Below are 27,054 nucleotides of genomic sequence, written 5' to 3'. Positions count from 1 at the left end.
CAGTCAACACAGACAATTCTGTTCAGATGCCTCGTGTTTCAGTGCACAATGCATGAAAAGTAACCTGATAAGGCACAAAAGGCGTTTGCATCTTCTCTTTTGAGCACGAACAGAGTTATTGTTATGGGCCATCCAAAACATGAGTCAGCCTGTGGGGACACAGCCCTGCAACTCACCAAGCAGCAGAGCCAGTGTGGGCTGCAGACCTTAGCTCAGCTCTCCCTGCAGATGTGCTGCTCTCCCTGCAGATGTGCTGTCCTGCTGGTGCTGACTCCGACTCCTGCCCTTTCACTACTCCTTTAAAAAGGACCAGTCCTTCAGAAGTGGCATTTGTGCCATTATCAGACCGATGGGTACCTTGCTGAGCAGTAACTGGTTAAATTTATGTGGCATGTGGTTTCATTCAGCTGATCTGGACTGTGCTGCAGAAGCCAGGCACACCCTGGCCTGACAGGAATCACGAATCCCCTTCTCAGCCAAAGACGCCTGAGCAAACATAAACCAGACTGGGAACCAAGGGCCTGACGGACTCTTTCTGTCAAAGCTCCTGAGACCCTTAATCCCCATGCATCCTTTTTCCACACACTGCTTTACATGCCTGATTGAAGCCCAAGTGATTGGAATCCAATCAGCAAAGGGAAGGGAATGTCCAGGCACTGCGATCAGGACGCCTGTTCCTGTTACACATGCAGTCACTTGTATTGAAACAAGTCAGGACCTCAGGAGCCTCATGAAATGATGAATCGAGGAAAATCAGAAGGCACAAGGCCAGCAGGAAGGCACAGAGAAAAACTGACTGTACAGACAGACAAAAGGAGAAAGAAACGGAGAGAAATTGGTTAGAAAGTGTCCCAGCTTGGGGAGGTCTCTGCTGTCAGGGCTTCAGGATAGCTGCGGAGAATCTGGTGGAGTGTGTTTAGCATGGACATTGTTCTACCAGTGGGACCCAGTGTTGCAATGCTATTCTCTTCAGAACAGTCAAAAAACCCAGAAAAATGAGATTTTTATACTGACATTACTCAGGCATTTCTCATGTCATCAAAACGCGTCTGGAGACTGGACACTGGGTAGAGCCCATTTCCACCAGCGCTGCAGGGAGCACAGCTCATCCTATGCCACAGAGCCATGACTCTGCTCCTGAGGGACAGGACCCACGTCCAGGTTTCACCAGGAACACGTTCAATAGGACAGTCTTGCTGGCCTTCCCACAGCAAGGCTTTCCAGGCACGTTTCTCTGGAAGATGTGATCCCGACGCTGACTCAGCACGGGATGCACATCTGCAATTCAGTCACCCATTGGCAACGTTTAAGTCACTGACTTGGAAAACAGGCAGGAGAGGCAAAGGGGACAGCTGACTGTAACAGCAGCTATTTTATCTCATCTCACCTGACCTGTGAGGTCCAAGGGAGTCTGGCACTCCCCTGTGACTGCCAGTCACTCACCTTCACCTTGCAGGCAGCCCCAGCTGTGTCCGTGAGCATTGCCAGGCACCTTGTGCAGCCAAACCCCAGCAGGCTTGTCCCACTGTTGTCCCACGGGGCAACAACTGGAACCTCAATCCTGGTATCAGGGAACAGCCCTGCAGCCCACCTGCCCTCCCATCCTGGGCATGCAGGAGAGGACACCAAGCAACACACGCTGAAATAAAGACAGGGCCAAGAATTTTTAAATAATTTTATAATTTCCTGATGAACTTAGTCTGTGAATAAAAAAAGAAGAAAAAAAAAATGAACAAAGTGTTTATATTATCAAGGCAAAGTTGAATATAACACATTTTCTTTGCAATTTCATTATCCTGTCAGTAACATGACTCCAGCAATAAAACACATACAAGTTGAAGGCAGCGTGCGCACTCGCATCACGGACACCAATGTCTCCCGCTGCTGTCACTTCCACAAGGAATTCAAGTACACCAGATCCCATCCCTAAAGCCTGCCTCCCCCTCCACTAAAGTGCAACACGTCTCTTCCAAAGCCAATGAGGGATCTGTGCCTGTGGAGTGGATGGGGCATCCCACAGATGATTTTTCAACTCCACAGATATTTGTGAACCCGGTGCGCAGCTCCCCTCATTCACTGCCTTGGAAGGAAACGGCAATATACTGTTTCAGTGGGCTTGGAGCAGCATGTTGGGCTAGCACAGAAGTTATTCCCCTGTTTGTGGTCCCATTGGATCAGTCCTCCTCCAGCATCTGGACAAATAAAGGCATCTTACACTAAAGCCTCCCCAGGTATACTGTAACGAGTGTGTAATGAGGGGCCAAATGCAGCCACGCATGGGCAGGGAGGGAGGGAGGACTTGGCCTTGTCCACAGAGAGCTGGGCAGATGGGGCAGATAAAAGGAACAATGTCTACTTCTAAAATTTGGCCTCAAATTTGGTTTTTAAGATAAGCACATTTTATAACAAATAAGAGTATATGTGACCAACAGATGCATTTTTGCTAGTTTCCAACTGAAAGAAATCAATGTTTTGAACAAAAAGCCCTACCAAAGCACCAAGAGCCTAATGGGAATATCTACTTAAAAACAAAGCACATTGACTTGATTTTCAAGATCTGAACTAAGCTTGCAAAATGGGGACAAACAGCGTATGGTTAAGTTTGATAATAAAAATACATTCACTTAATGAAATTCTTTACCTGTGTTCATAGGTAAAGTGATTTGTCAGGGTTTTTTTGTTAACCTTACACACCACTTTAGCCTGATGATGTTCCTTTCAAGGAATGCAAGTCTTTGATGCAACCAGAGCAGAAAGTGGCTGCTGGTCCTTTCCTGCCATAACACGCTTGGTGACCAACACCAGAGGCAAGGAAATGAAACTTGGATAATGAACTTACACTCAACTACCTGCACTCGCTCATCTGAACTTGCTCATGTCCCTGGCATCAAGGGGTGGGATGGAGAAAACAGAAAATTTGGCCAAAGCATTCACATCAGTGGTTCCCATCTTAGGGGACACCTGGTGTTAATAACTGTTACCAGAAAAGATTGACTTCCAAAATACTGTTTCATTCTGCCCATTTCTGTCTTACACATGTACAGTATAAACCTGGGAAAGCAGGAATTTATACAGGGTTTGTAACATTTCCTAAGAGGCCAAGCTGCCTTGGACCTCAAAAGCCTGTGAAAGGCAACTGGTTATAATTATAAGCCCACAAATCCTTTTCCGTACAATCCCGAGAGGAGGAGTCATGGCTTTGTTGCTTCTTTACTTGAATTCCTTTTAATGAAATTTATTTTTATATATTTTTTAAAACACATCTTTTTCAGTTCTACTACTATCTTTTGTTTCAAACCGACAATAGACACACATTGTTGGTAACTGCCCCAGCCTTAGGACCACACAGACAATATCGACAAGCAGAAAACAAAACAGGAAAAAAACACCCCTGAAAAAGTCAGGGGAGATACTGATGACAGGGTTACAGCACTCACCACACACACTGGAAAAAGTCAGGATTTCTGAGTTTATGCTTTTGACACTAAAAAGTTTTGAAACAGTTTTTCTCTTTTTTTTTTTTGTCTTAAAAACAGTCAGCGGATACAGCCATTTTGTTCAGAAGGATCTGCTGTTGCGTAAGGTTCCTTCCATTTATGTGGAAAAAACAATTAAAAACATCGTTTTGTTTTAAAAAAACCCCTGACACTCCTCTTCCTCACCACGCAGATGAGAGGGGTCAGCAGAGTTGGCCTTGCCAGGCACGACGCCCTTGATGCCCTGTGCCCGGCCCTCCCACCCCGCTGCCTCCGCTGGGGCAGTGTTGGTTATCCACAGCCTTCCACGGCCTCTTCAGGTCCCTCTTCCAGTGGGGATGTTGAGCTGAGGAGAAGCTTCCTTTCAGTATCAGATGCCTTGATTGTACTCTTTCCCTTTAGCATTTCACTGGAGTCATTTCAGGGATATATAAGTTATTTTATGTAGTGACATTTTTGCTTTAAAATCGTATCAGTGCATGACTCTACATCCTTTGTGAAGACCCCTGCAGTGGCAGCAATCGGCAATTAGTACAGGAGTGGGGACTCAACCCTGTCAACCCTCATCAGATGTAAAAATTTCCCAAAAATTGAGCACTAGCAGCAGAACGGATGGGAATTACAGGGCAAATGAAAAGAGGTGCCCCTTTGGTTCAACAACCAGGGTTATCTCTACAAGATTTATGACATTTATGCTCCCTTGTGCAAATTTCAGAGCCCTGAAGTACCAGGAAATTTTCAAGAGAAGGCATATTCCAGCCGTGCAACGAGAAACGCGGCTCCGCGCATCACGTCGGACCTTCACCTTCCATCCCCGAGGACTTGGCAAAAACTGGATATTCCAAAGGGGGTTTGGCATTTTCTGGAGTGAAAGCTGGTTAAAGGCAGTCAAAACGAGAGAGAATACTTAGAGAGGCTTAGAGCTTCATCTGGGAGCATGCCAGGTAATTCTTCCAATGGCAAACAGTGCTCATGTCCTCACCCTGCAATTCTAGTGTTATGTCCTTTTAGTGCTTTACATGAGGTTGGATTCAGAGGAAAATGTGGACTTGGACTTGTGGATATCATGATATCAAGCATGGTTGCAGTGCCAGCTTTTACAGTGTACGTGGGCTTCAGAGGCTTCAGTTATTTTTTAGCCCAAACCCTGCCAAAATGACCTACTTAATTTTTTACAAACAGCTCCTGAGTCCTTACATCTCTCAGTTTCTCTGCAAATGACAGCTCAGAAGAAAAAAAAGTAATATTAAAGCAGTTAAAACTTTCACAGCTCCTGTAGCAAATGCAACATCATTCAACAGGAGAAGAAAAAGCAAATTTCCCCAGAGTCCCTGGGAAGGGGCCCTGATTTCCTAGAGCTGCTGCACTGCAGGACCACTGTGGTAGGAAACTGTCTGCATCTGCCTGGCTGCTGACACTTGGGAATAAGATCTTAAAAGAGCAGTGGTGGGTTAGGCAACTGGATGAGCACTGCAGGGTATGCCACATATGGCCCTTCTCCCATGTGCCTCATATGCAATTCCATGATGGGTTATGAGAATAAAATCCCTTTGTTGCCTTAAGGCCAATGGTGTGGCACTCCATACGAGTGAAAAGAAAAAGCTTTCAGTGGTCACATTCAGCATTAAATTGTGGCCAGAAGTACCTCCCAAAGCCCAAAGTTCCTCAAGCTATTCACAGGATCTCTGTCGACACAGGACCAGAGAGGTTACCTGAAATAGTTCAATGGAGATCAAGTTGGATCAAGACTGTTCCTAAATGAGATCTGCTCCCTCCCTGAAAGGACTTTACAGAGGTCTAAGATCAGTCTTTAAGATGGGAAGCCTACGAGACCTAGGAGATAACAGTGGTTAACGAGAAAAATCACCAGGGCTCAACAATTCAGATGGAAGGAACAGCAGGTGTGTGGCTGGCAGATAAAGGACCAAATGGCCAGCGTGAAAACCAGCCAGGCTTGACAAATCCTCCCTGGGAAGAGGCCAGGAGATGTGTAAACAGTGAGCTTCACCGGCTGCTGATGCACAGATCCTGCACACGCTGCCGTGACAGCACCAGGCCTTTGGCTGGGGCACTTTGGACTATGGAAATGCAGCCACAAGCTGAGTTAGAGATGCAGAAGAAGCAGCAGCACTTCCCTGCGATGTGTGGGCAGTGCAGTAAAGCCAGGGAATTGAAATAACAGCCTGAAGTGATCACCCCTCGCTCCCATCCCCTCCCCCTGCCCCTGCCTCCAGCAGAAACACTATCAAGGAACATCTCAGTAAGAGGTTTACAAGCAGGAGCCATTTGAACCATCAATAAGGGAAATTCCACAGCTTCTCACAGAGGAAGGATTGTTTTACAGCAGGGAACCAGGGCAGCTGGAGATTTGACCATATAAGTTAATGAGAGAGTCAGGAGGGGTGGCGGTGGCCGATGATGCTGGGCTGATGGCTCTGATGCTTTTACAGGCGGCATTAAATTCCTTGAGTGAGTAATTAGGGGTGATGAAGAAAATGCAAGAGGAAAGATTTCAAAACAACAGCTCCTATCGAAACAGGCTGACTCAAAGAATGGGACCAGAGGGTGGCTCTGGGATGAGGCAGGGCCCAGCAGCGTGTACAGTCACTGTCTGCTGGCCTTCCGGCATTCCCCCCTTCCCCACATTCAGGTTCCCATTACTCCCCTCACACACGACACAAAAAAAAAAAAGCTGCAGACACAGGCTGCTATTACAGGAAGAACTAAAGTTAGTTCTCTTGATTTGCAAAGCACTGGCAATTCCAAAGTTGGAAAAGGAGTGATTTGCCTCTTCTTTTGAGACTTACTTCTTCCTGGACACCCTGGCTATGAATGCAGTTCCTTCTGCTGAATTGTTACAGTAGAATCAATGGGAATGTGATTTATTTTAAATTAATTGGTTTTCAATAGAGTCTACAGGTAATAAGGTTTCAGTTTTGCCCAATTTTCACTGCTTGTTTGGAAAAAAAAACATTACAGGGTACATCTTCCCTTACTCAAACTTTTGCTGATTTCCTTTCTGTCGGAAGCAATTGGTCACTTCAAAAGATAAAAACAAAGTGTGAAAGACCTACAGGCGAGCTGTGCTGTGGATCTGAGAGATGTAAGAAATGCAGCTTTCTTGAAAAGGCCTGGAACATTTTCCTTAGCAAAACAGCTTAGTGATGAAGCTCAAAATGCAGTAAGCCATATGGAATTAAACTGCAGGCTCTGAATGGGAGGTTTACTGAGAAGATTCATAATTAGCTATTGACTAGAAAACCAAGATATCTTCCACTGCTGTGTTATTTGGTCTCCTTTTGCCTTCCCCTCGCCCTCTGAAGTAACATGAGCCAGTCAAAGGGAGCAGCTCCTTTAAGGAGCACATGGGGACATGTTACAGGGCTCTGTCCTGCAGATGCCCCCAGACACACATAAGCACTGGCAGCCAGGAAAAAAACGTGTCTCCCCATTAATGCATAGTCCAAGAATGAACACCCAAGTCCTACTCATAAAATAGGATTTCTGACTTGCTACCACAAGGACAAACTGATCTGGGATTTCAGGTCTTACTACCTATCAGCAGGAGCTGTAACGAGTGTCAAAGGTGGATGGGAATAAAACTAAGGCCTCTGATATACACAGAAGAATTGCACTGGTTTAAGTAAAGCTGTGATTTTACACCTATCTACTCAGCTGGGTGCCAACTCCAGCAGAGATGCTCCTCTTTATAAGGGTTATTGCTATGAACTCAAACTCATTCCTCGTCAATGTAAGCTAAACCAAAATAAATTAAATTATAATTATAGTAAGAAATATGCTATGGTTTACCTAACTTAGCTTTAAAATTATACTTTTAAGCTAAATGATGCAAATGTCTCATTTACAGAATGCTTAAGACTATTCTGATGACAGGCAGTGTTCACAAAATCACAGCCTGAAAAACTGGACAAACTGTACAAGTTAAAGCTGGGAACTGACCTGTTGACCACACCTGCTTGAAAGGAGAGAGCTCTCTATAAGGTAAGAACTTAGGATACACAAACCTATGATGAGATACCTCATCTAAAAGCCCCCCAAAATCAAAAGATGAAAACAGCTACCTCAAAAAATGGCCCACCTAGCAATTTGGAGTCAGACCAGTGAACAATAAAATTCCAAGTTAGGCAAACAGAAAGTACCAGTAAGCCTACCTTTTTTTTTCCAGCTGCTTTCATAGATGAAATGACTAACAGGAGCAAGGAGGGAAACTCTCCTTTCCTCACTCTGTTATTTAAGAATGTAAGAAGCATTGAGACAGGCAGCAAGACCTGAGCTAGCTGATGCTGGCCAGCCATGAGCCATAATCAGAGCACACTCAGGTTTGGTTTTAGCACTATGAAATTCAGGCTTTCATGAAAATAAAAAACAGGAAGGAGGAAAGAAGACAAGAAGGAAAAAGCAATATATTAATGAAAGGTGAGGGCTACTCTTCTGCAACCTCATGGAGAACTAGAGCTGCTTGTGTTCAGTGGATCCCCTCTTCTTTGCTCAGTAGACTTGGAAGAGCTCTGCTTAGCTGTATCCAAAAGTCACCACCAACAAAGTCAATGGGGAATTGCATTCTAAAGTAGAAAGGCAGTGAGAAAATGAATACAAAAATGGCTGATTAATCATAGACTGGAAGAACCTAGAGAGCATGTAGTTTTTAGAAGGGTTTTTTTTTTTTGCCTTTGTTTTCTTTGTCAAAGGTGCACCAGAAGTTTCCGTTCCATGTTCTGTCCTTCCCATTGCTCTCCACTCCCATGGCTCCGTGGACTGCCTGGGCTTGGCCACTGGTGTGCTGCTCCGTGGGCTGGTGGCCGAGGTCACGAGGACTCCTCGAGGGCGTTGACGACCTGCTCCAGGATGTCGGGGCAGTGATCCGCGATCTGCTGCAGGATGGCGTTGGCGAACTCCTGCAGCTCCACGCTCTCCCTCTCCCCCTTCTCCAGCTCTTCGTGCAGCTGCAAGGACACACAGAGACACGGTCAGCCCCTGCTCTGACACGGGTGACAGCCCTGCCCAGCAGGCTCAGCCTCACCACCACTTTGGGAAGGGAGCTAACAGAGGTGACACATGCTGGGCGCTTCCAGCACCTGCATCTTCCCTTGGTGACTCCCTCACCTGGAACTGAGTGCTCTCCATCCTCTTTATTTCACTTTTTCGTTCTGCAGGACCAGGTTTGTCACCTTCCCAGTACAGATCATGTGCACATGACTTAACTACTCCTGAATACATTGTTCTATGATAAATGTAAGAAAAACTTTCTCTGTAGAATGTTTTTCTGAAGGCAACCATATTCCAGGAGCAATACAGCAGCTTGCTAGTGTATTGCTTTAAATAGCTTGACTTTTATTCATGAACAACGGGATGTTTCACAGGTTATTATTTGAGAATTATTCCTGATATGAAATCAATAGGAATGTGACCAAAGTTAACCAGAATTCTATTTTTCTAGAGGAATTACTAATTTTCAAAAACTCTCTTTTCCAACTCAGCCAGAAGATGACTACACACAATTGCAGTGGAACATACACGATTTTTGTTTACTAACTCTGCATTTCCTGTTGGGTCATTCGTTCTTCAGATCCCTATAATTGGCTCAGAACAGGACACAGAATTTCAAACTTTATATTATTCACTCTGTCTACAGTTTATAAACAGTTTCTCCAACAAGTGGTGTCCCAAACCATGTCACACAACATATGCAAACACAGCTTTTAGCTTTGAGCCTAATGCCATTGCCAGATTTAGGGGCCCACAGAGCCTTAATAAAGAGCAGGAAACATCTGCCTTCAGTAACCTGCTTAGCTGCCCAGCAATTGATAAAAGTCCATACTGGCCTGTGAACTGTGCAAAATCCCAAGGAAGGCTGAAATTTGTGCAAGCATTTTAGGGATTACTGTACTCACAGTGGTCTAAGGACCTCAGAGAACAAGGAGAAGCAGCATCCCTTACTAGGTTAGATGGTATGGAGAGATAGATTGGACAAGTTTTCAAGCAGACAGCCCTGACCTGTACCATATACCAAAAAAGCTCTTTTATTTGTTCAGTGATAAGATTGTCTTCTAATAAAGCATATTCCCTATGAATATAAGACAAGCATATATGTAGCAGGTACATACACTTAAGATGGACTCTGAAGCTTATTTCCAGCTTCTGAAGCCAAAGTTTTTTGTCACTTTGAGCTGCTGTGAGCAACCATCTTATCTTATTTGAACCTCCTTTTAAATTTTGTGTGGTTTTAAAAAATTAAATATTATCTGTCAGTTCTGCAACATTTCTTATTTCTAACTGATTAGTATTTTTATTGGAACTCTATTATGTTAATACAAGACATGGAAAGAATGTCAAACTGGCATTTTTCATGCCTGAAGGGATAACTGTTCATCAGTATACAAATTTGTTGATCTGTGTTTGGCACTTCTGTAACACTGCTCAATGCAGGTTTTAAAAAGAGAGAACTATCAGGCAGCAGCACAGCAGGGATCATTTTACCACTTTAAGAGCACAATGCAGTGGCAAAGGTTAGATTTCTACAATTAAAATTCTAATCAGATACAACAGCATGTCTCTGTTTAGTGATGGTATCAAGCAAAGCACAGCAAATTGTTTCTGCAAGAAACACTGCTTTAAAACAAATCAGCTAAGAACAACTATGGAATACATAAAAATGCTTTTTAAGAAAGTTATGGTGCAGGCTTCTGTAGACAAAAGTGTGAGAAAGGAAATTAAAAGGGCGAGTGTGCTACACTGTTCCCTTTACTAGGCAGGGTAGCATATAGTAAATTACTGGGGCTTTGCATGCTGAATGTTGGTTTAATGTGCTCTTATGTGCTTTGTTCCTACTGGCTGCTGCACTCACAGAACAGCCATAGGAACCCGAGAGGGGCTCCTGCCAAGAATCACAATGCAAAGGCAACCTGATCCCGCTCCGTGGAGTGACATGAGCTGGGAATGGGGAAAAGAGAGGGAGGGGAGCACTCTGGGCTTGGGGAGGGCTCTGGGGGAGAAAGGGGGGACTCAGCAGTAACCCATACTGGCTCAGGAAGGGCAGGCTGTGGATGGGTGATCAGCCTGGTTCCAGCAACCTGGCAGAGGTATTAGTCAGGAACTTAGAATGGATGGATAAGCCTAGGAAAGGTCCAGCCAGCAAGCAGGGTTGAGAGAGTCAGAACAAACAGCCAGGAGTGGTGCTGGATATTAAAAGCCAGGGGACTGGGACTCAGGGACTGCTTCTGAGTCTGGGGCTGTAAGCCTGGTGAGATCCCAGCAGTGCAGGTGGCCCCAGGTACAGCAGCCTGCAAACCACCCCACCACTGGGGCATTCCTGGGAATGCTCTGAGCTAAACTCCGAGACAGGGCTGCCTTGTGCCTTCTGGGGCCAGCACAAAGATTGCATGGTGCCATCCATCAGAAGGATGGGAGGCCATGGAGCTGGGAGAGAGCAAGCACCAGGAGAAACAGCCAGCGTTATCATTCTCCTTTTCTTATCTGGCACCTGCAAGGGTCCTGAGCTCTCAGTCCACAGCAGGAGAACCAGGAGAGGGCAGTGTTAGCAGGGAAAGCAGAGGTCCTGCACCACCACCACCACCTGCCCAGCCAGCACCCCTCTTGCTGGCCTTTCAGCCAAATCCTCCAGGTGAAGCTCCAGGAAAGCAATTAAACTAATGAAATATTAAAGCACCTACAAGAGATTGAACTTCTAAACAGAAAGAGGGTCGGTGGACAAAGGGGAATCCTGCAGGATGTTGTCTTCAGTGGGGCAATACTGTCTTTCTAAACAGAAAGAGGGTCGGTGGACAAAGGGGAATCCTGCAGGATGTTGTCTTCAGTGGGGCAATACTGCAACATCAGTGGAGTCTCATTTTCTTGCTCTACTAGTCAGAATTTATGTATTTATAAGACACCTTATAAAATCAAGATAAGCCCAACAATAAGCTGATGCCAAAGCTAATAAATCAAATGCAATCAAACAAAAGCAACCAACTTAACCAGAGGAAAAAAATATTTCCAATAAGAGAGTTTTTGACCATCAAGGACCCAAAATAAGATGGCCCTGAATGCTGAAGGCCAGCAACAATACTTTACAAATTAGCACAGACAGAAAGTCTACACAGCTGGCTGGCAGATGTGTGTGATGAAACGTCTTTGGAAAAACAGCAATGATAGCCTTGAGTTGAGTTTGCTAGCTTCAGAACAGCCAGATTTAATAATGTGATTCCTACTTCAGCAAAGACATCTTAATTGACTCTATGGCTGGTGGCAGCATTTCTAGGCCAGGGATATCATCTCCATTGACGTCACTCCTCTCGGCAGCAGCTGGCAGCAGCACACGTCAGCTCTCCATCAAGCAAGGGGAACATCCAGTTCTCAGTGGCATAACTGGATTCACCTGGATGTTTCAAAGTCCAAATTTTAGGGAAGTTTCTCTGAAAGTATGAATATCAGTTCTGCTCCTGGCTTCCTAGATTTTTTTTCTTGTGAATGCAAGCTGACATGGTGTTATCCTCCCCATGCCATTTTTCTATGAAAATAAAGAAATGTGAACAATCCTTTTTTGTTGGCATTTCCAGTTGAGGATATGAGGAGATTCACATACTTGCCTCAAAGAAATGACCAAAAATGAGAAGGCAAAGCCAGATATGTTTTTTGTCTAGTTGATGACAAGTAAGAATAGACAGCTCAGAAAGGAAAGGACAGCAAGGACCCCAGAAGTGCTTAATAGTATTTATCTTTGGACAGAAGAACAGAAATGGCCTTCAGCATCTCAGGGGAAAGAAAGCTTGCAGATAATCTGCAATAGATTCAGACACTTTTCAGCACTGCTGCCTTCCTTCCTGTGTTTAGAGCAAGTCACGATAGGAATAATTTTCCATTTATAGTTAAACTCCATCATTGAAAAAAAATCCCTAACAATTCACCATGAATTTAGCTTCTCTGTTCCAAGATATTTCAGAACTTACTTAAAGATTAGTAGACACTCAGAGCCATATGAATGATTCATATGAAGATAACTTCATAGTTAAGAAATAGGATGCTGTGGTTTTATATGCAAACTGGGTGAGTTGTGCTGCTGCTCTGCAGAACCTTCGTGGCCTCTGCTTTTCCCATAATGCAAACAAGGCATAATTAAACTAAGATTCTTTAAAACTTACTTATACTCCCCAGTGTGATTTTTGCCTCATTAACAATTCCACAGGAACACTGATGAGAAAGGGCAAACACAGATAAAGTGGTATCTCATCTTGGGCTATGGACAGTAAACCTGAATACAGAATATGAAGAACTTGTAGAGATGCACAAAGAGAAAGTTAGTGGAGAACTTCTATAAGGATAGAATACCAGGATATAAAATTATGCTTCTCCAAAGTTCAAGTGTTTCTGGATCAGGTTATGGTTAGTCTGAAAACTATATCTAGAGCTTAAAGTAACATAAGTAAGAAATTACACTGATTTAATCTAAACCTTTGCTTTGTCTCAAGTTTAAACTTCACTGTAGCTAAGGCAAATGGTCAAGAGCTTTTGCATCTACCCAGACAAATCAGTGTAACTACATGTGTTTGATGTAGTGAGAGCTAATTACATATAAACCTTTATTTCTCAACTATGTACCTATAAAGGAGACAAAAGAAAGGGTTGCGAGTATAGAAATTCAGTCTGACAAATTTTAAAAACAAAAGAAGAAAAAATTTAATGTAAATCCTTAAATATTTCTGCTTTGTATGGAAATTTTGAGTTTATGTTAGCTCTTTCAAGATACTTAAAAAACATACATTTAAAAATTAAAGTAAGATTTCAAATGAAACAGTCTTTTTTAAAATAATATCTACAATGCACATTGCCCATTTTTATTTGTGCATGGAATTAATACTTTTAATTAAAATATATACTATCCATCATTAACATTAACTATTCCTAACTTGAAAAGAGATATAAAGCCAAAGAGAATCCACAGCCCAACAGCAGGAGATGCTGCACAAAGCTGTACAAGGACCACGGTGTCTGAGCAAGGGCCAGAGTAACAGAATTTACTGCCAAGAGCAAAACATGAGGAGAGTGAAAAACAAGGGAACAGCTTGGGGTTGTACCTCCTGCTTGTAGGAAGTGCTTCTAATGAGACCACTCTCATTTTCTGACACACCACACACACACACACAACGTTTGATGATGTCCTGAAATCAGTGTTTTTCCTTTTATATCTCTTTTCAAGTTAGGAGTTGTTAATGTTCCTGATTGGTGGTATGTATTGTAATTAACATTAGCAATTTCATGGACAAATAAAAATTAATGCTGTCATGGCATTATGGACATGGCTAACTTACAGATAACACTTGTGATTTTAACCAGTATGTAAGAACTATGACACTGTTCTCATCCTCACCCAAACCATTAAATATAAAAGTTTAAAATACTTTATAATGTAACAATTTTAGAGAATTCCCATATCCATTGCTTTCTCAACCAAACTCAGGAAACAGATTTGCACATGAAGAAGGATACAAATTGTTGCAATTATTACTTCTAATTTCTAACAGAGACCAGAAGTGGACTGTTTAACTTTAAAATACATTATGCATTCCCATAAGATTACAAATTAAAAATAAATGACATAAATCAAGTGGGGGAAGATAACAAGCTAATAGAAGAGCAGTCAGAGAAGGAAGACAAGGGTAAACTCTGAAGTAACAGAGTAATTTAGAATGACTAAATGCAAATCATAGCAGAGTAATTTCTTTACAGAAACTAAGTAAGTTGAGTAATTCCTCACAAATGACACAGAACAACACAAGCAGAATCTGAAAAAAGAAGTACACAGGATGTTTATAAAATTACTATTTGTACTTTAGAGTAAAGTTTATCCTAGTTGCAATATTGTTTGTATAACAAATCAAAATACGTGTTGAATATTTTCAGGATTTAACAATCAAATATGCAGTTTTAAAATGAAATTTGACAGCTACAGGTATGAGGTTTGGTGTCCTTTTGTACAAAAAGCTTACCATTGCTCTGTGGAGGCTGAAATGTGAATCAAGTGCAAGGTAGATGTTGCTCCTTGGAACCAAGCCATGATGCTTTAGCTGACACAGCAGGTTGTGACTGCTACAGTGAAGTGACATTATCACCTTTTCCCTTCCTCTGCTTTGGGCAGCTGAGCAGAAAAGGCATTGCTGATTTCTTGGGAGAGGATTAGTAAGCAGGAATCCCCAGAAGGTCTGTGCTTTGGCTGAAGCTGGTGCACAGGGAAAGGGAAGAGAACCTTCCTGCACAACAAAGGCTCTTTGATGATCATTAAGATTTTTCACAAGTGCCCTGCTCTGTAACTCACAGTAAAGCAGCCACAGGTAGTGGGGTGAGACAAGCTCCCACAGCAGGTGACTTCTGAGAGAGCCTCTGATGGAATTGTGAGTTACAGATCTCCAGGTCTCCAAGACTGCTGCTGATGCCCAGGTCATAATGCAAATGCTGCCAGAAACACCTCTGGAGGAGGAGAGAAGTGTGCAGGGAACAAACTGGTGCTTAAGGGCCAGTAGAAACTGGCAGGACCCCCTGCCTGAGGAAGCCAGGACATGCTGGACATGGCTGGGAAGAGCCTCTGATGGCAGGGAGCCAGGGGGAAAAATGCCTCCTACTCCTAGGGTTAAGAAAATTATTTCAATTGTATAGATCTTGTGTTGGAAGAAGTATTTTTTTCCAAATATCAGTGCAGGACCTACTGAAAGTAAGAAATTCTCTGTAATACAAGGTCCTGCACATTTACAGCTAGATTTGAGGTGCTAAGAAACATTGCTGATAGTCCTTAAACTATTAACAAACCTAATACTGCTGCCTACTTCTAATATCTGGCTGCTCTGGAGTTTTGGCTCTTTTTACTTTCTCACACTGCTGCCTCTCAACTGCAGTGCAGTGCACCACCTCTGACACACTGAAGTGAGGATTTTCAGCAAATTCCAGCTTCTACTCCATTCTTTTTTTTTTTACAGATAAGAGGAAAACAAAAGCCAAACTATAAATAAAAGTGTGGACCATATAATTATGTTAATGCCATTTCCTTTCATAAAGGACTAAAATCCCACACTGACAGGCAACTACCTGAAATGTGAAACAGAGCAGTCGTTCTACAGAGCTCAAGAATATTAACATAATGATACCTCTAGGACAAAGTGAAAGAAAATATGGTATTTAATAGAAATTGCTAGGATAATGCAATTATTTATAATGAATGAATGAGTTTTTATTTCTGAGTGTCAAGACTTGGAACATTCCTCTCCCCTTCTGGTAACTTCAGTTTTTTAATAAGAAAATTCAAATAGGACATGAACTGGTCGAAGGATGATAGTTCCAGAAACGGTACTGGGTAGCTTATTTGGGGACATTTGGTCAGAACTGACTCAAAGGGACATTTTCCACCACAGGAATAATTTAATGGCATGGTTCTGAGCTCTACAGATCCTTTACCGTCCACAACTTAGTCTGATATATTATTTTAGATTAGGTTTTGAGACACCATATACTCAGAAGTACTGGCTTCAGTTCTTCATTACAAACCAAAATTTTACTACAATAAGTCAGCCTACACAAAGTCTTTGATAAAATGCCAACTAAGAATGATATAGTATCTTGGCCCCACAACTTGATTACAATCAATCTTCCCCAGGGATGTGATCACAGCCCCAAGCCTGACAGAGTTCAAGAAGTGTTTGGATAAAACTCTCAGGCACCTGCTGTGATTCTTGGGAATGTCTTGTACAGGGATAAGAGTTGGACTCAATGATCCTTGTGGGTCCTTTCCAACTCAGCATATTCTGTAATCACTTGAAGTCACTAAGGACTATCACTGAACTTAATGGTAGTGTCGAGACACTATTATGGATAAGAGGCACCAATTATCAGTCAAACTTTGAGACTACAAAATTATTTATGTGGCAACAAATTCCCCTTAGATCCATGGTGTTGATGCTGGCAGATACTTTGCCAACAACTATTTGTACATTAGTTACTGCGGGTCACCGTGGGTGCACTAGAAGAGTGAGAAGGTTAAATTTACTTCATATACCAGTTGTATCTACCAAAAGAAGCCACAGAGAACTCCTGCTCTTTGTACCTGAACCTCCCCAGCAGGGATGAAAGATCTACCAAGTATATTGGCTATGATGAACACAGCAAACCAACCTTGGTCAATAAAAGTTGCTGCAGAGGGAAATAACAGCTCCAAAAGCAGCAGTTCAAAAACGAATTCTTAACTATTTATAAAAAAACTCCAAAGCAACCAAACCAAACTAGGTAATCTCATTGGTGAGAAGTGGATACGTTGACATCATGCTTAAATATTATTGGTGTTGGTTAAATGTATCCTCCCTAATCATGTTAGCACTTCTTAACATTCAAGGGGATTAATTTTTTCCCACTGAGGCTTGTAAAGCATTATCTACAGAAGATCATATTAGAAGGGACAGGAGTGAATTTAATGCACTGGATTTGAGGTAATTTACAAAACTCATTAAAATTCCAAAGATGCAAAATGGGTATTCTGTGATGGGCTTCTGCAAATCTGGAGAACTGATTCCCACCCCCCATGGGAATACTTTAAGCACAAAGGAAACTCTGCAGCTAGAAACAGAAAAGCTCCATGGCTTAAATGAAAAGTCTGCTTTGTAAATTGAAATATATCATTAGTTTGTGTTTTGCAACTGAAGCTTCTTAAATACCATCTGAGTATGGGAAAGCAGAAGAGACAGCTACATTTTATTTTAGCTGACATTATTTATGCTTGGGAATCGTGAATGGAGAAGTAACTTTAAACAACTGTGGTGACAGCAGTGCAGAATTAAGACAATAATGTGAGAGGACAGAAAAAGAATTCTTTTCTCTTTCCAGAACAACTTAGGTAATTCCCTTTTCTCACAATTTCTCACAATGCTTTCTTTACTGTGTAACCCATAAAGGTTGCTAATGGACTAGCAAAGTTTTGATGGGAAATATAATTTTTGGGGTTACTATTCAGAAGAACTTGACAAAGAAAGCTTTTTGTATTTTCTTTACCCACATCTCTTGATCAAATAGCAAATACCAACTGTCCCCACAGATCCTGATTATATATGAAGACCAGAAAAGCTATAATTAATGAGGCAATTTATTTCAGTGATATCCAAACTTCGCCCATATCCACTCTCATTTTCAGAGGTGCCTCCCATACATGCTACAGGTTTTGTCACCCACTGCTCCATCCCAATCTGACAGACAAGGTGGTTCAAAACAATATGCCTCATGTTTTGATTTATACCATAGGAGCTGTAAGAGCTTTAATAGAGAAGGATGGCATGCATAAAACTGAAGAAATTTTAATCCTGTATCAGTGATTACGGAAGCCAGGAGGCTCTGAAGGGAAAAGGAATGTGTCATACCTACAGAGGCAAATGTAGATATTGAGGGAGGCACACAGCACATGCTGGATCAGTGACAGCATGAAGACAGGTGCAGAAAGAGAGCATGACTGTTGTGTACCATCTCAGCCCTGTTACAGCCATAGTCACCTCCAGAGGTCTGCTCTTTTTGAATTTTCAGGCATGCTTCTGTTGGTTTCCTGCAATTCCACTGCTCTCTCCAATTTTTGAATCAAAATTCAGTCGTGATTAGAAAGTTCAAGGAAATTAGTTTTAAAATCACGAAGGAAGAAAACCAGAACTGAGGTGTTCAAGATAGGCTCAGTGTATGTTCACTGACCCACAAATCCCCTTTAACTGCATAGACCTTACACTAGCTTGTGAGCACACTGGATAGAATTTGGTATAAAACATATGAAAGTGAATAGTTAAAGACTTGGCATTATAATCCAAAGTCAGGGTTAAAAAGACAAAACTAGTCACATTTAGTTCTAGTACAAGATCCTTGTAGTAGTTTAATTAAAAAAAAAAAAAGCATTCAGTAATATAGGACTAGAACAGTAAAGAAAATTGAGAAGAGAAATAGGAATGAGTTAGAAAAAAGGTTATAGGGAATGGTGAATTATAGTCCAGAAACAAAAGATAAAAAACTGCCAATGAAGGGATTAAGGGAGGCAAGACACTACCAGAGCTGGGAGAAAGGAAGATTATTTCAGTAGATGATTTATAACTAGATTGACAGCCTCTTGTGGAGACATCATCTGACAAACTCTTATTAAACCCTTTCAGTTCTGTATTCCAAAACTCCTGGAAATATACAGGTGGGTTTCTGAAGTCACTCTGAGTGTGTATATAAGCATGGGTGTATCACATCCAGCACACTGAGTCCAATCTTCATTCAGGTATGAAGGTAAGGTGGGTAAGCAGTAGAAATTACTGGTAGAATATTCTGTGGCAGCAGGTAAGGACACTGCATTCACTTATATAAAGAGACTAATAAAGATGTGTCAATGAAAATATATATGGTTTATATAATTAAAGTAAGATTTAAGATCTTGATGACTACATTGAATTATAGAGATCAGCTAAAATTTGTTAACAGTTAAAACATGGCAAAAGTGGTATCTTGCAATTTGATTTCCCATGAATGAGGGAATGCATGGCCCCAAGCACAGACAAAAGAGCAGATGAAATTCCATAGTAAATAGTACATGGCAATGATTAAAAAAATTATTGACTTCTTTTATCAGCTGAAGAGTTCATCTTTGCTACCTGCTTTCACCACTCACGACAAGGTTTCACCACATTTTGGTGCGACGCATCAGTAAAGCCTCAATCAGCAGATCAGTAAAGCCTCCATCAGCAAGTTCAGGTCCTTGTTCAGAGCTAGAGCCACAAACTCACCTGCTCCTGGGTCATCTTGTGCAGCTCCTTCTCCCAGGCTGCCTGGTCATCGTCCAGGTGGTAGGAGGCAGGCGGGGTGAGCCCACGCAGGATCAGGGGGTCGCGCTCGTGGCACAGGGCTGTCAGATGGCCGATGTACAACTTCAACTTGCTGCGGTTCTGGTCAAGTTCTAAGAGGGGCTGAATTATCTGAAATAAGAGAGCAGAGACAGTGAGAACAGCCTGGGACCCAAGCAGTGATGAAGGCAAAGATCAGCCTCTAAGTTACAATCTTGTCTGGCTTCACAGTGGAGGAAACCTGAACACTCATTCCCTTGTACTCCTGGCCCATAACGTACCAACCATCCAGAAGGAAACCAAGGACATGGGGAGAGGGTGCAATGATGACAGCTGTGTGATTAGACCAGGAAATAATGATGATATGGGTGAAAAATGAAACAATACTACACTGATGAATGCATTAACTCTACTGATTATCCACCAGTACTTTGGTTTAACTACTTAAAAAAAAAAAAAAAGTATTTTTCTGATAAACGGTGTCTGTCCACAACTTGTCCAAAAGCAATGTCAATATAGATTTTTAGCTCGTTTTGCCAACAAACATTTAATTGTAAAGTAAATATGCAATAAACATGTTTTAAAGAGAATTGTTTCAAATTTTGCCAAACACACAACAATTCTAAGATGACTGCAACTCTACTGTAGAAACTGGATAGAGACATATCTTCACCAGAAAGTTAAAATTTAACTTTTTATAATGTTTTACATAGTTAAGGTATAATCTTCTATAGTTTTGAAAAGGCAATGACTTTTATTAAACAGGCCAGACAATGAAAAAACTATCTATACATACATCTATAGACGTATCTATATCTACATATCTACATAACAAACTAAAAAACCAAAATCAAAGGACTTTAATAAAGCACTATTTTATTTCATTATGCTTTACCCAATCTGAATCTAATCATTGTTCCTCAATGCAATCCAAACTAGAGCTATCCAGTTCCCACAAAAAGTATCTGAAGAGCCATTTCTCATTTTTTTACAAAAATACAGAGCTCAAGTGCCTAAATGCCTACCGGGCACCCTTCGCTGTGACCTTCCACAAGAATACTGCTTCATTTTTTCTAGATGTTTGTGGGCACATATTCAAAACTGCAGTAATGCAAAACTCTAAGGTTTGCAGATTATGAAAAACTAGGGAAGAAATGGGCTTAGGGCCTCCTTTCCATAAAATGAGGTGCTGGGCAGGGAGAGCTGGGAAGCCTTGCCAAAGTCCTAGCAACTTCCATTCGTGTTCCCAGGCAGAGGCTGCACCTGCTGTTTGTTAGTGGGCTGGGGATATCTTTTCAATAGGACACCTCTGACCCTGCTAATGAATAAGGAGTGAGATAATCTCTGAGTCAACAAAACAGGGTGCTGGCATTACTTTCAACAAAGACTCTGGCTTCGACCCCTTTTAATAAGGCTGTCAGGGCTCACTTATTTTGTTTCTAACGCTGTTTTACATGGATTAGTTTCTGTAGAGTGCGAGGATCTGAGAGGCATGGCTAAGCAGCTAACTAATGTCAGGCTCCGTGTCCTGCCGAGCTCAGCAGCCCACACCAGCACATCAGGGTGCTGCCACAGGCAGCCACAGGAGAGGAGTCAGGCAACAAACCTGAACTAGAGAGAGAGCGAGCTCACATGCTTTAGCAAAAACCTCTGCAGCCTTGGGGCACCCTCTGTTGTATATGCATATATAAACACACATATAAAAATAATGCTTTGTTCTATCAGGATGGGATGAGTGGACAATGAGGTGGATGGACAGCTGGCTGAAGGGCAGATCCCAGAGGGTTCTAGTCAGTGGGGCTGGGTCCAGTTGGAGGTTTGTCACTAGTGGTATTCTCCAAGGGTCAGAACTGGGCCCAATATTGTTTAACTTATTCACCAATGACTTGGATGAAGGGGCAGATGCTTCCTCAGCAAGTTCACTGATGACACAAGGCTGGCAGGAGCGGCCAATACCCCAGAGAGCTGTGTCCCTTCAGAGGGACCTCAACAGGTTGGAGAGATGGGCAGGGAAGAAGTGTAGGAAACTCTGCAAAGGCAAGTGCAGGGCACTGCACCTGGAGAGGAATAACCCCAAGCACCATCACAGGCTGGGGCTGACCTGCTGGGAACAATCTGTCCATGAGTGGCAGTGTGTCCTTGTGGCCAAGAGTTTCCTGGGGTGGATTAGGAAGAGCATTTACAGGCCCAGGGAAGTAATCCTGCCCCTCTGCTCTGCCCTGGTGAGGCCACATCTGCAGTGCTGTATCCAGCTCTGGGCTCCTCAGGACAAAAGGGACACAGAGCTCCTGGAGAGAAGCCAGTGAAGAGCAACAAAAATGGTGAGGGGACTGCAGTGTCTCTCTTACAAGGACAGGCTGAGGGAGCTGGGCCTCTTCAGCCTTGAGAAGGGAACCTTAACAATGGCTGAGTATCTGAAGTTCAGAGGATGAAGCCAGGCTTTTAATGGCGCCAGCCAACAGGACAAGAGGCCATGGGCAGAAAGGGATGCACAGAAGTTCCACCTGAACGTGAGGAAGAACTTCTTTCCTATGCAGTGATCATGCATTGGAGCACATTGTCCAGAGAGGGTGTAGAGTCTCCCTCACTGGGGATATTCTGGCACTGTCTGGACACAATCCTGTGTCCCATGCTCTGGGATGGCCCTGCTCCAGGAGAGAGGTTGGACATGATGGCCCACTGTGGTCCCTTCCAGCCTGACCCAGTCTGTGATTGTGAATGCAAACTGCTGTCACTCTGCTGCCCTGTATACAGGGCAATAGCAAGGGATATTTTAATAGAATCAACACAGTTACCTTTCACTTCCATCACCAAACAAAACTGTCTTTAGCCATTATATCCATCAGCTTTGGTTATTTACTGAGTTTGCACTATGTACCCTGATTTCATACAATATCTGTTACTAAGATTATGATCTGAAAATGTATTGCCTATGAAAACCAGTGATGCTTCTAATTTAAAGGATGTCTTTTCTATATTTCTTACTATTTGGTTTGCCCACAGAGGGTAAAATGATGGATTATCACGTCTTAAGAAAATACTGTTCTATAATAATGTAATAGTCAATAACTAGTCCAATCAATGTAGTAGCTGCCTTGTATTCTTTTCAGATACCACAGTCTCTTCAATATCCATCGGATGTGCAGATTCCAGTCTAAAAGAATCTGTCTGGATAACGTTCCTGGCTATTTGTGAACAGAAACCCTCCCTGATGAAGAGAAAGCAGAGCTATCTAGCAAGTAAGACTGGAAGATCTTGATTGTGAACAGAAACCCTCCCTGATGAAGAGAAAGCAGGGCTATCTAGCAGTAAGACTGGAAGATCTGCATACAACAGTTGAATTTGACTGCTCAGGGATAAACCCCCTTTCAAAGCACATTCCTCCTGCACCCTTCCCCCTTTTACCTCGAGCTGGAAAGAGGCCAAATGAGGCGTGTGAAAGTTCTTAACCAGCAGCCCCCTAAAGCTGTTCACAGAGCAATCATTCCCCTCACTTGGGATCCATTAAAAGCTGCCAGTCAAGTGGGAAGTGCCCTTATATCTGTGTTCCTGCCCTATCTCATTTGAACTGGCCACTTAGCAGGAGGCACTGTGCTTCCCACACAGCAGAGCTGCCCCTGCCTTATCTCAAGAGCGTGTAAGAGCATTTGTTAAGTGGAAAAGCATGGAAGTGCTGGGTTCATAACCCACATCATGTTCTCATGCTCAGCTCAGAGCTGCAGAGCTTTCTAGGAAAACAGTGGGTAAACAGACCAAACCCAGCAATATCTTCTGATGCAGCCCTCATTCATTAATGGACCTGATAGGTTTAGGCCATCCTCATCAATGCATGGAATGAAGTCTGCTTAATGTACCCTCAACTTCAGAATATTGCTAATGGCCAGCTAAGTTTGACAACATTTCACTAAAAAAGGCAATCACTACAACTCTGAGGCAGAAATGTGAAATGCCTGACAAATCTCTCATGCAAACCCAAACCAACTCAACCAACTAATAAGATACTAGTGAATATATTCCAAATTCAACTTGAGATTTCATACATTTAAAAAAAATCTTTGACTATGATAAATGTGAAACTAACTGTAGTTGTACAAGTCATTGGGGCAAAAAAGCTTTAGAATGAAATGATATTGCTTTTTCAATGGTGGTCCTACTGTTGCTGGACAATGGTCAACTGGAATATGGGCAACTGAATTTCAAGTTTTATATGAACAATGGTCAACTGGAATATGGGTAACTGAATTTCAAGTTTTATATGCTAAGTCTCTGCTTTTAAATATCTATATATACACAGCAGTGTCTACTGGAAATATGCAAAAAATACATAGGTGGTTATTTGGAAAAGAAAATCAGCAAAAGCAGACAGACATCTGCAGAATAAAGAGTGAGTTTAATCAATGTGCAGTTCACCACAATCACCAGCTTTAAATTATGCTTTCTCTAGGCAGAAGGGTTAATGACCTGGTCACCTTTCTCCCTGCTAACAATCCCTTTGTTTCTCTGAAGGAAGCAACCACTTTTCTTTTTCAGAACCAAGTACTTAACTTTACTAATTTCAGAGAATACCTTCGAAATTTCTACTTTAAAAACCTGCAGCTGCCATTTTGAAATGAAGTCTTACAGACACCCCTAAAAGCCTGCCTGTTTTTGCAACCGCATCAGTCGACTTTGTAAAAGTTATCTCCTTACACAACTTGCCTTACTCATCAGAATAATGCATCAATGTGGAGGTTGATCATGGATCAACAGCAGTTACCTTTAAAAAAAAGGGAGAAAATAACATTTTTTGGTACAGCAAGGGCAATACAAAGTGCCATATACATACACTTGGCACTGGCAGGAGTGCTGCCATACCCCTCTATTAGCCTGAGTGTCTTGTTTGCACATTGTGTGTATATATCCACTACAAAATCCTAAAGGGCAGAGTGATGCTGGTCAGTGCTCTTCATTTTGCAATCAAATAATTCAGTAATTTTTCTTAACTTACCCCTAAATCTCTAAGTTTTGGAGAGAAAAAAAACCTCCCTGGAAGTACAGCTAGATCAGGAAGAAAATAAAATAGAACTGACAAGTAATCTCAGGGGTCAAAGTAAACAATGTCAGGTAAAAATGACATGTTTTTGTATTAAAGTGCTACAAAGAAGTGTAGGTGGAACAAATCTGAAAGCTTCCAAGGAATTAAGCAATTTCAGAACCAATCTAGCTTGCCAGCCTGGTATACACACCGTGAGTGTTCATTGTAAATCCTGCTCAGCACAAATAAAGAAGGAATTCTGAAAAAAATCTAAGCAGAAACCCAAAGTACCACCAAACACCTCCTCAAAATTTCAGACTGGACAAAATAAATATGTTTGGAAACACAGTGCAGGTAGTCCTTTATCTCCTATCAACCACATCTGCCATGTGAGTGTGGAAAATTATTTTCAAACTTTGTTACATGCAGTTGCAACTATGCTACCCAACAAAACCTACTTCCCAAACTACCACTGCACAGGAGAAGATGGGGCCAAAGATTGTGTAAGCACATATGTTTGTTAAAAAGCAATTATTTCAAAAGGACCTGACAAATCTCTGTATACTTCCCTGTATCTGGGTTTTATTATAGATATTGCCAGACAGGGTATTTTGCCTCTATAACTAAATATCTTATGCTGGGAGATATGAAAATAAACTAGTGATAAAGATAGTGAGTGACACAGTCTGGAAGTATTTGCATGGCAAATTGAATTATGCCTTCTTGCTCAGACCATTTGTGTTTGTTTGGCAACAAACACAAGGGTTCAACAATAATATTGTAACCACTGAATGCAATGGAGTTTTATGAGGCATGAATTTGGCTCAGAATGTGCAAAGCTTTCCCAAATTCAGAGCAATTTATCACTGATGTCTTCCCTTCATTATTTTAAATGGAAACAGAAGAAAGTTCTCAAAAAGACACATTTTGACCTCAGTTCAGTTCAGCTCAGTTCACAGATACATGGAGATAGTTGGTTTCTTCAGAAGACCCCCACACAAAAGCTCAAGGAAAGGCTCAGTATTCTTTAGATTTGTTTTAAAGACAAAAAAGGATTTAACTCTAACTTTCATAATTTTCTCCACATAAACCAGAACAATATACCTGAGGAGCTAAAAGAGATTCTGGCTATTTTGACAGAGCTGTCTTACTCAGTTCCTTTCTGACAGAATCAATTAGGAAATCATTTTTATATAGCAAATGATTTTTGAAATTTTTATACACCATGAACAAATCCCATGGATTAATGATTTCCAGAGTTCACCCTCCTCACCTTGGGAAAAATCCAGACCAGAAAAAAATAATAGAAAAAAACAAACCAGGGAAAGGAGTTTTGTCATTAGCTCCCTCTGTTTAAATAAAATCCTTTCCCCATCATGTAGGTGAGGCAGAGAATTGCAGTGGGTTGGTAGGGTTCCTAAAGCACTCAAAAAGAGCAAGTAGTTCTAAAATATTTTTATACATAACAAATCCAGAAGTGCTTTCCATGACACTGGCAACTTTCACTTATGTGGGCTGCGGAGCAAAGTTGGCAGGGAACCACGTGAGGAACAGCAGGGACTGCTGGAGACCAGAACTGGAATACTGATGTGAGGGGCCTGTAACTGGACCAAGGGGAAAATGAGCTTTCAGGAATGAGATACCTCAGCAGAGCTGAAGGCAGTGTTTGCACACAGCTTGAATTTTACCTGTTTTCTCAGTCCCTTCCTTTCAAAAGCGAGGGCATTCACTCAATCTCTTACCCCTAAATAAACTCACTGCACTGTGCACACCTCACACCTCTTTATTATTAAAATCTCCTTCATTTAAGCACTTCACCCCTGTAAACTGTTAGTTACCAGGTTAAACTTTTGAATAATAAATTAAATTATAGAAAACTATGAAACTGGGTAGTCAGATTGATGATACTGACAATTACCATCAAGGAAAAAAAAGTAGTCCCACAGTAAGCAAAAACAATTTAACACATGTTTGCATCTTCTACATGACACTGTGGATTTAAACAGCATTCTCCTGATCAAACTTTCATAGGTGTAAGTAAGTAAGTTTTTATTTCACAGAATCAGTCATGTTTTATGCTGACTCCTTCTCTACAAAAATATAGCAGCTTGAGAACATGTAAGAACAACCTGCTTCTATTTTTAATGCATTCAAGCTTTCTAGCACTTGCTGTCTACACAAGAGTGAAGCAGAAAGCACACACATTTCTTGCTGTTCTCTATTTTGTCTATTGCTTCCCCCTATTACAAGGGATAAAGGGAAACAGTGTCTCACACACCTCTGAAAGCAGAGCATGGCAGCAGGGCACTGGGAGAGCGTGTCCATGGCAATGCTGATGCGTCAGGGCTGGGCTCTGCTGTCTCCCTGCTGTCTGTTCCACTGCTAATGCAAACCAGAAGGTATTTCCTAAGTAGTCTACCAGAGAACACAATCAGTGCTTTTCCTGTTCAGATGAACTATAACCTCCCTGTCTGCAGGTGATAGCAATCTTGGTCTTGTCCTTCTCTAACTCTGGGTGCTCATTCTGCTGTTGCAGCTCTCTACCTGCTGAAAGACACTTTCAAAGCATGGACTTGTGAAGGTTTATCTGCCTTTAGGAAGTCTATTTAGAGTTGCTTGCTCTACATTCAAACACAAAATCCCATGAATAAATGCACCTATATTATACATAAATGCACCTATATTACATGGATATACAGTAGATCTTATCTAAAAGTTA

The 27,054-nt window shown here is 42.0% G+C and overlaps 1 protein-coding gene across 6 annotated transcripts in view; it reads right to left on the bottom strand.

The window, feature by feature from the left end:
• Positions 1 to 1,661: 1,661 nt before the first annotated feature.
• The window catches only part of ERC1 (ELKS/RAB6-interacting/CAST family member 1), a 270,885-nt gene continuing 245,492 nt past the window's right edge, over positions 1,662 to 27,054 (bottom strand). For 4 of the 6 annotated variants that reach the window (XM_041398556.1, XM_041398557.1, XM_041398558.1 and 1 more), the window contains 2 exons: positions 19,265 to 19,453; positions 1,662 to 8,440 (listed from right to left, as the gene is read on the bottom strand). In XM_041398556.1, coding sequence (XP_041254490.1) covers positions 8,303 to 8,440; positions 19,265 to 19,453 — 327 coding nt within the window. In that variant the 3' untranslated portion in view covers positions 1,662 to 8,302. Of the gene's footprint in view, positions 8,441 to 19,264; positions 19,454 to 27,054 lie in introns of those variants that run through there. The other 2 variants (XM_041398560.1, XM_041398561.1) reach the window with 1 other exon arrangement.

This window comes from Onychostruthus taczanowskii, unplaced genomic scaffold (assembly GCF_017590055.1).
Source record: "Onychostruthus taczanowskii isolate IOZ18803 unplaced genomic scaffold, ASM1759005v1 scaffold15, whole genome shotgun sequence".
NCBI classification, from domain to species: Eukaryota; Metazoa; Chordata; class Aves; order Passeriformes; family Passeridae; genus Onychostruthus; species Onychostruthus taczanowskii.
This window is presented reverse-complemented; position numbering and strand designations above follow the sequence as displayed.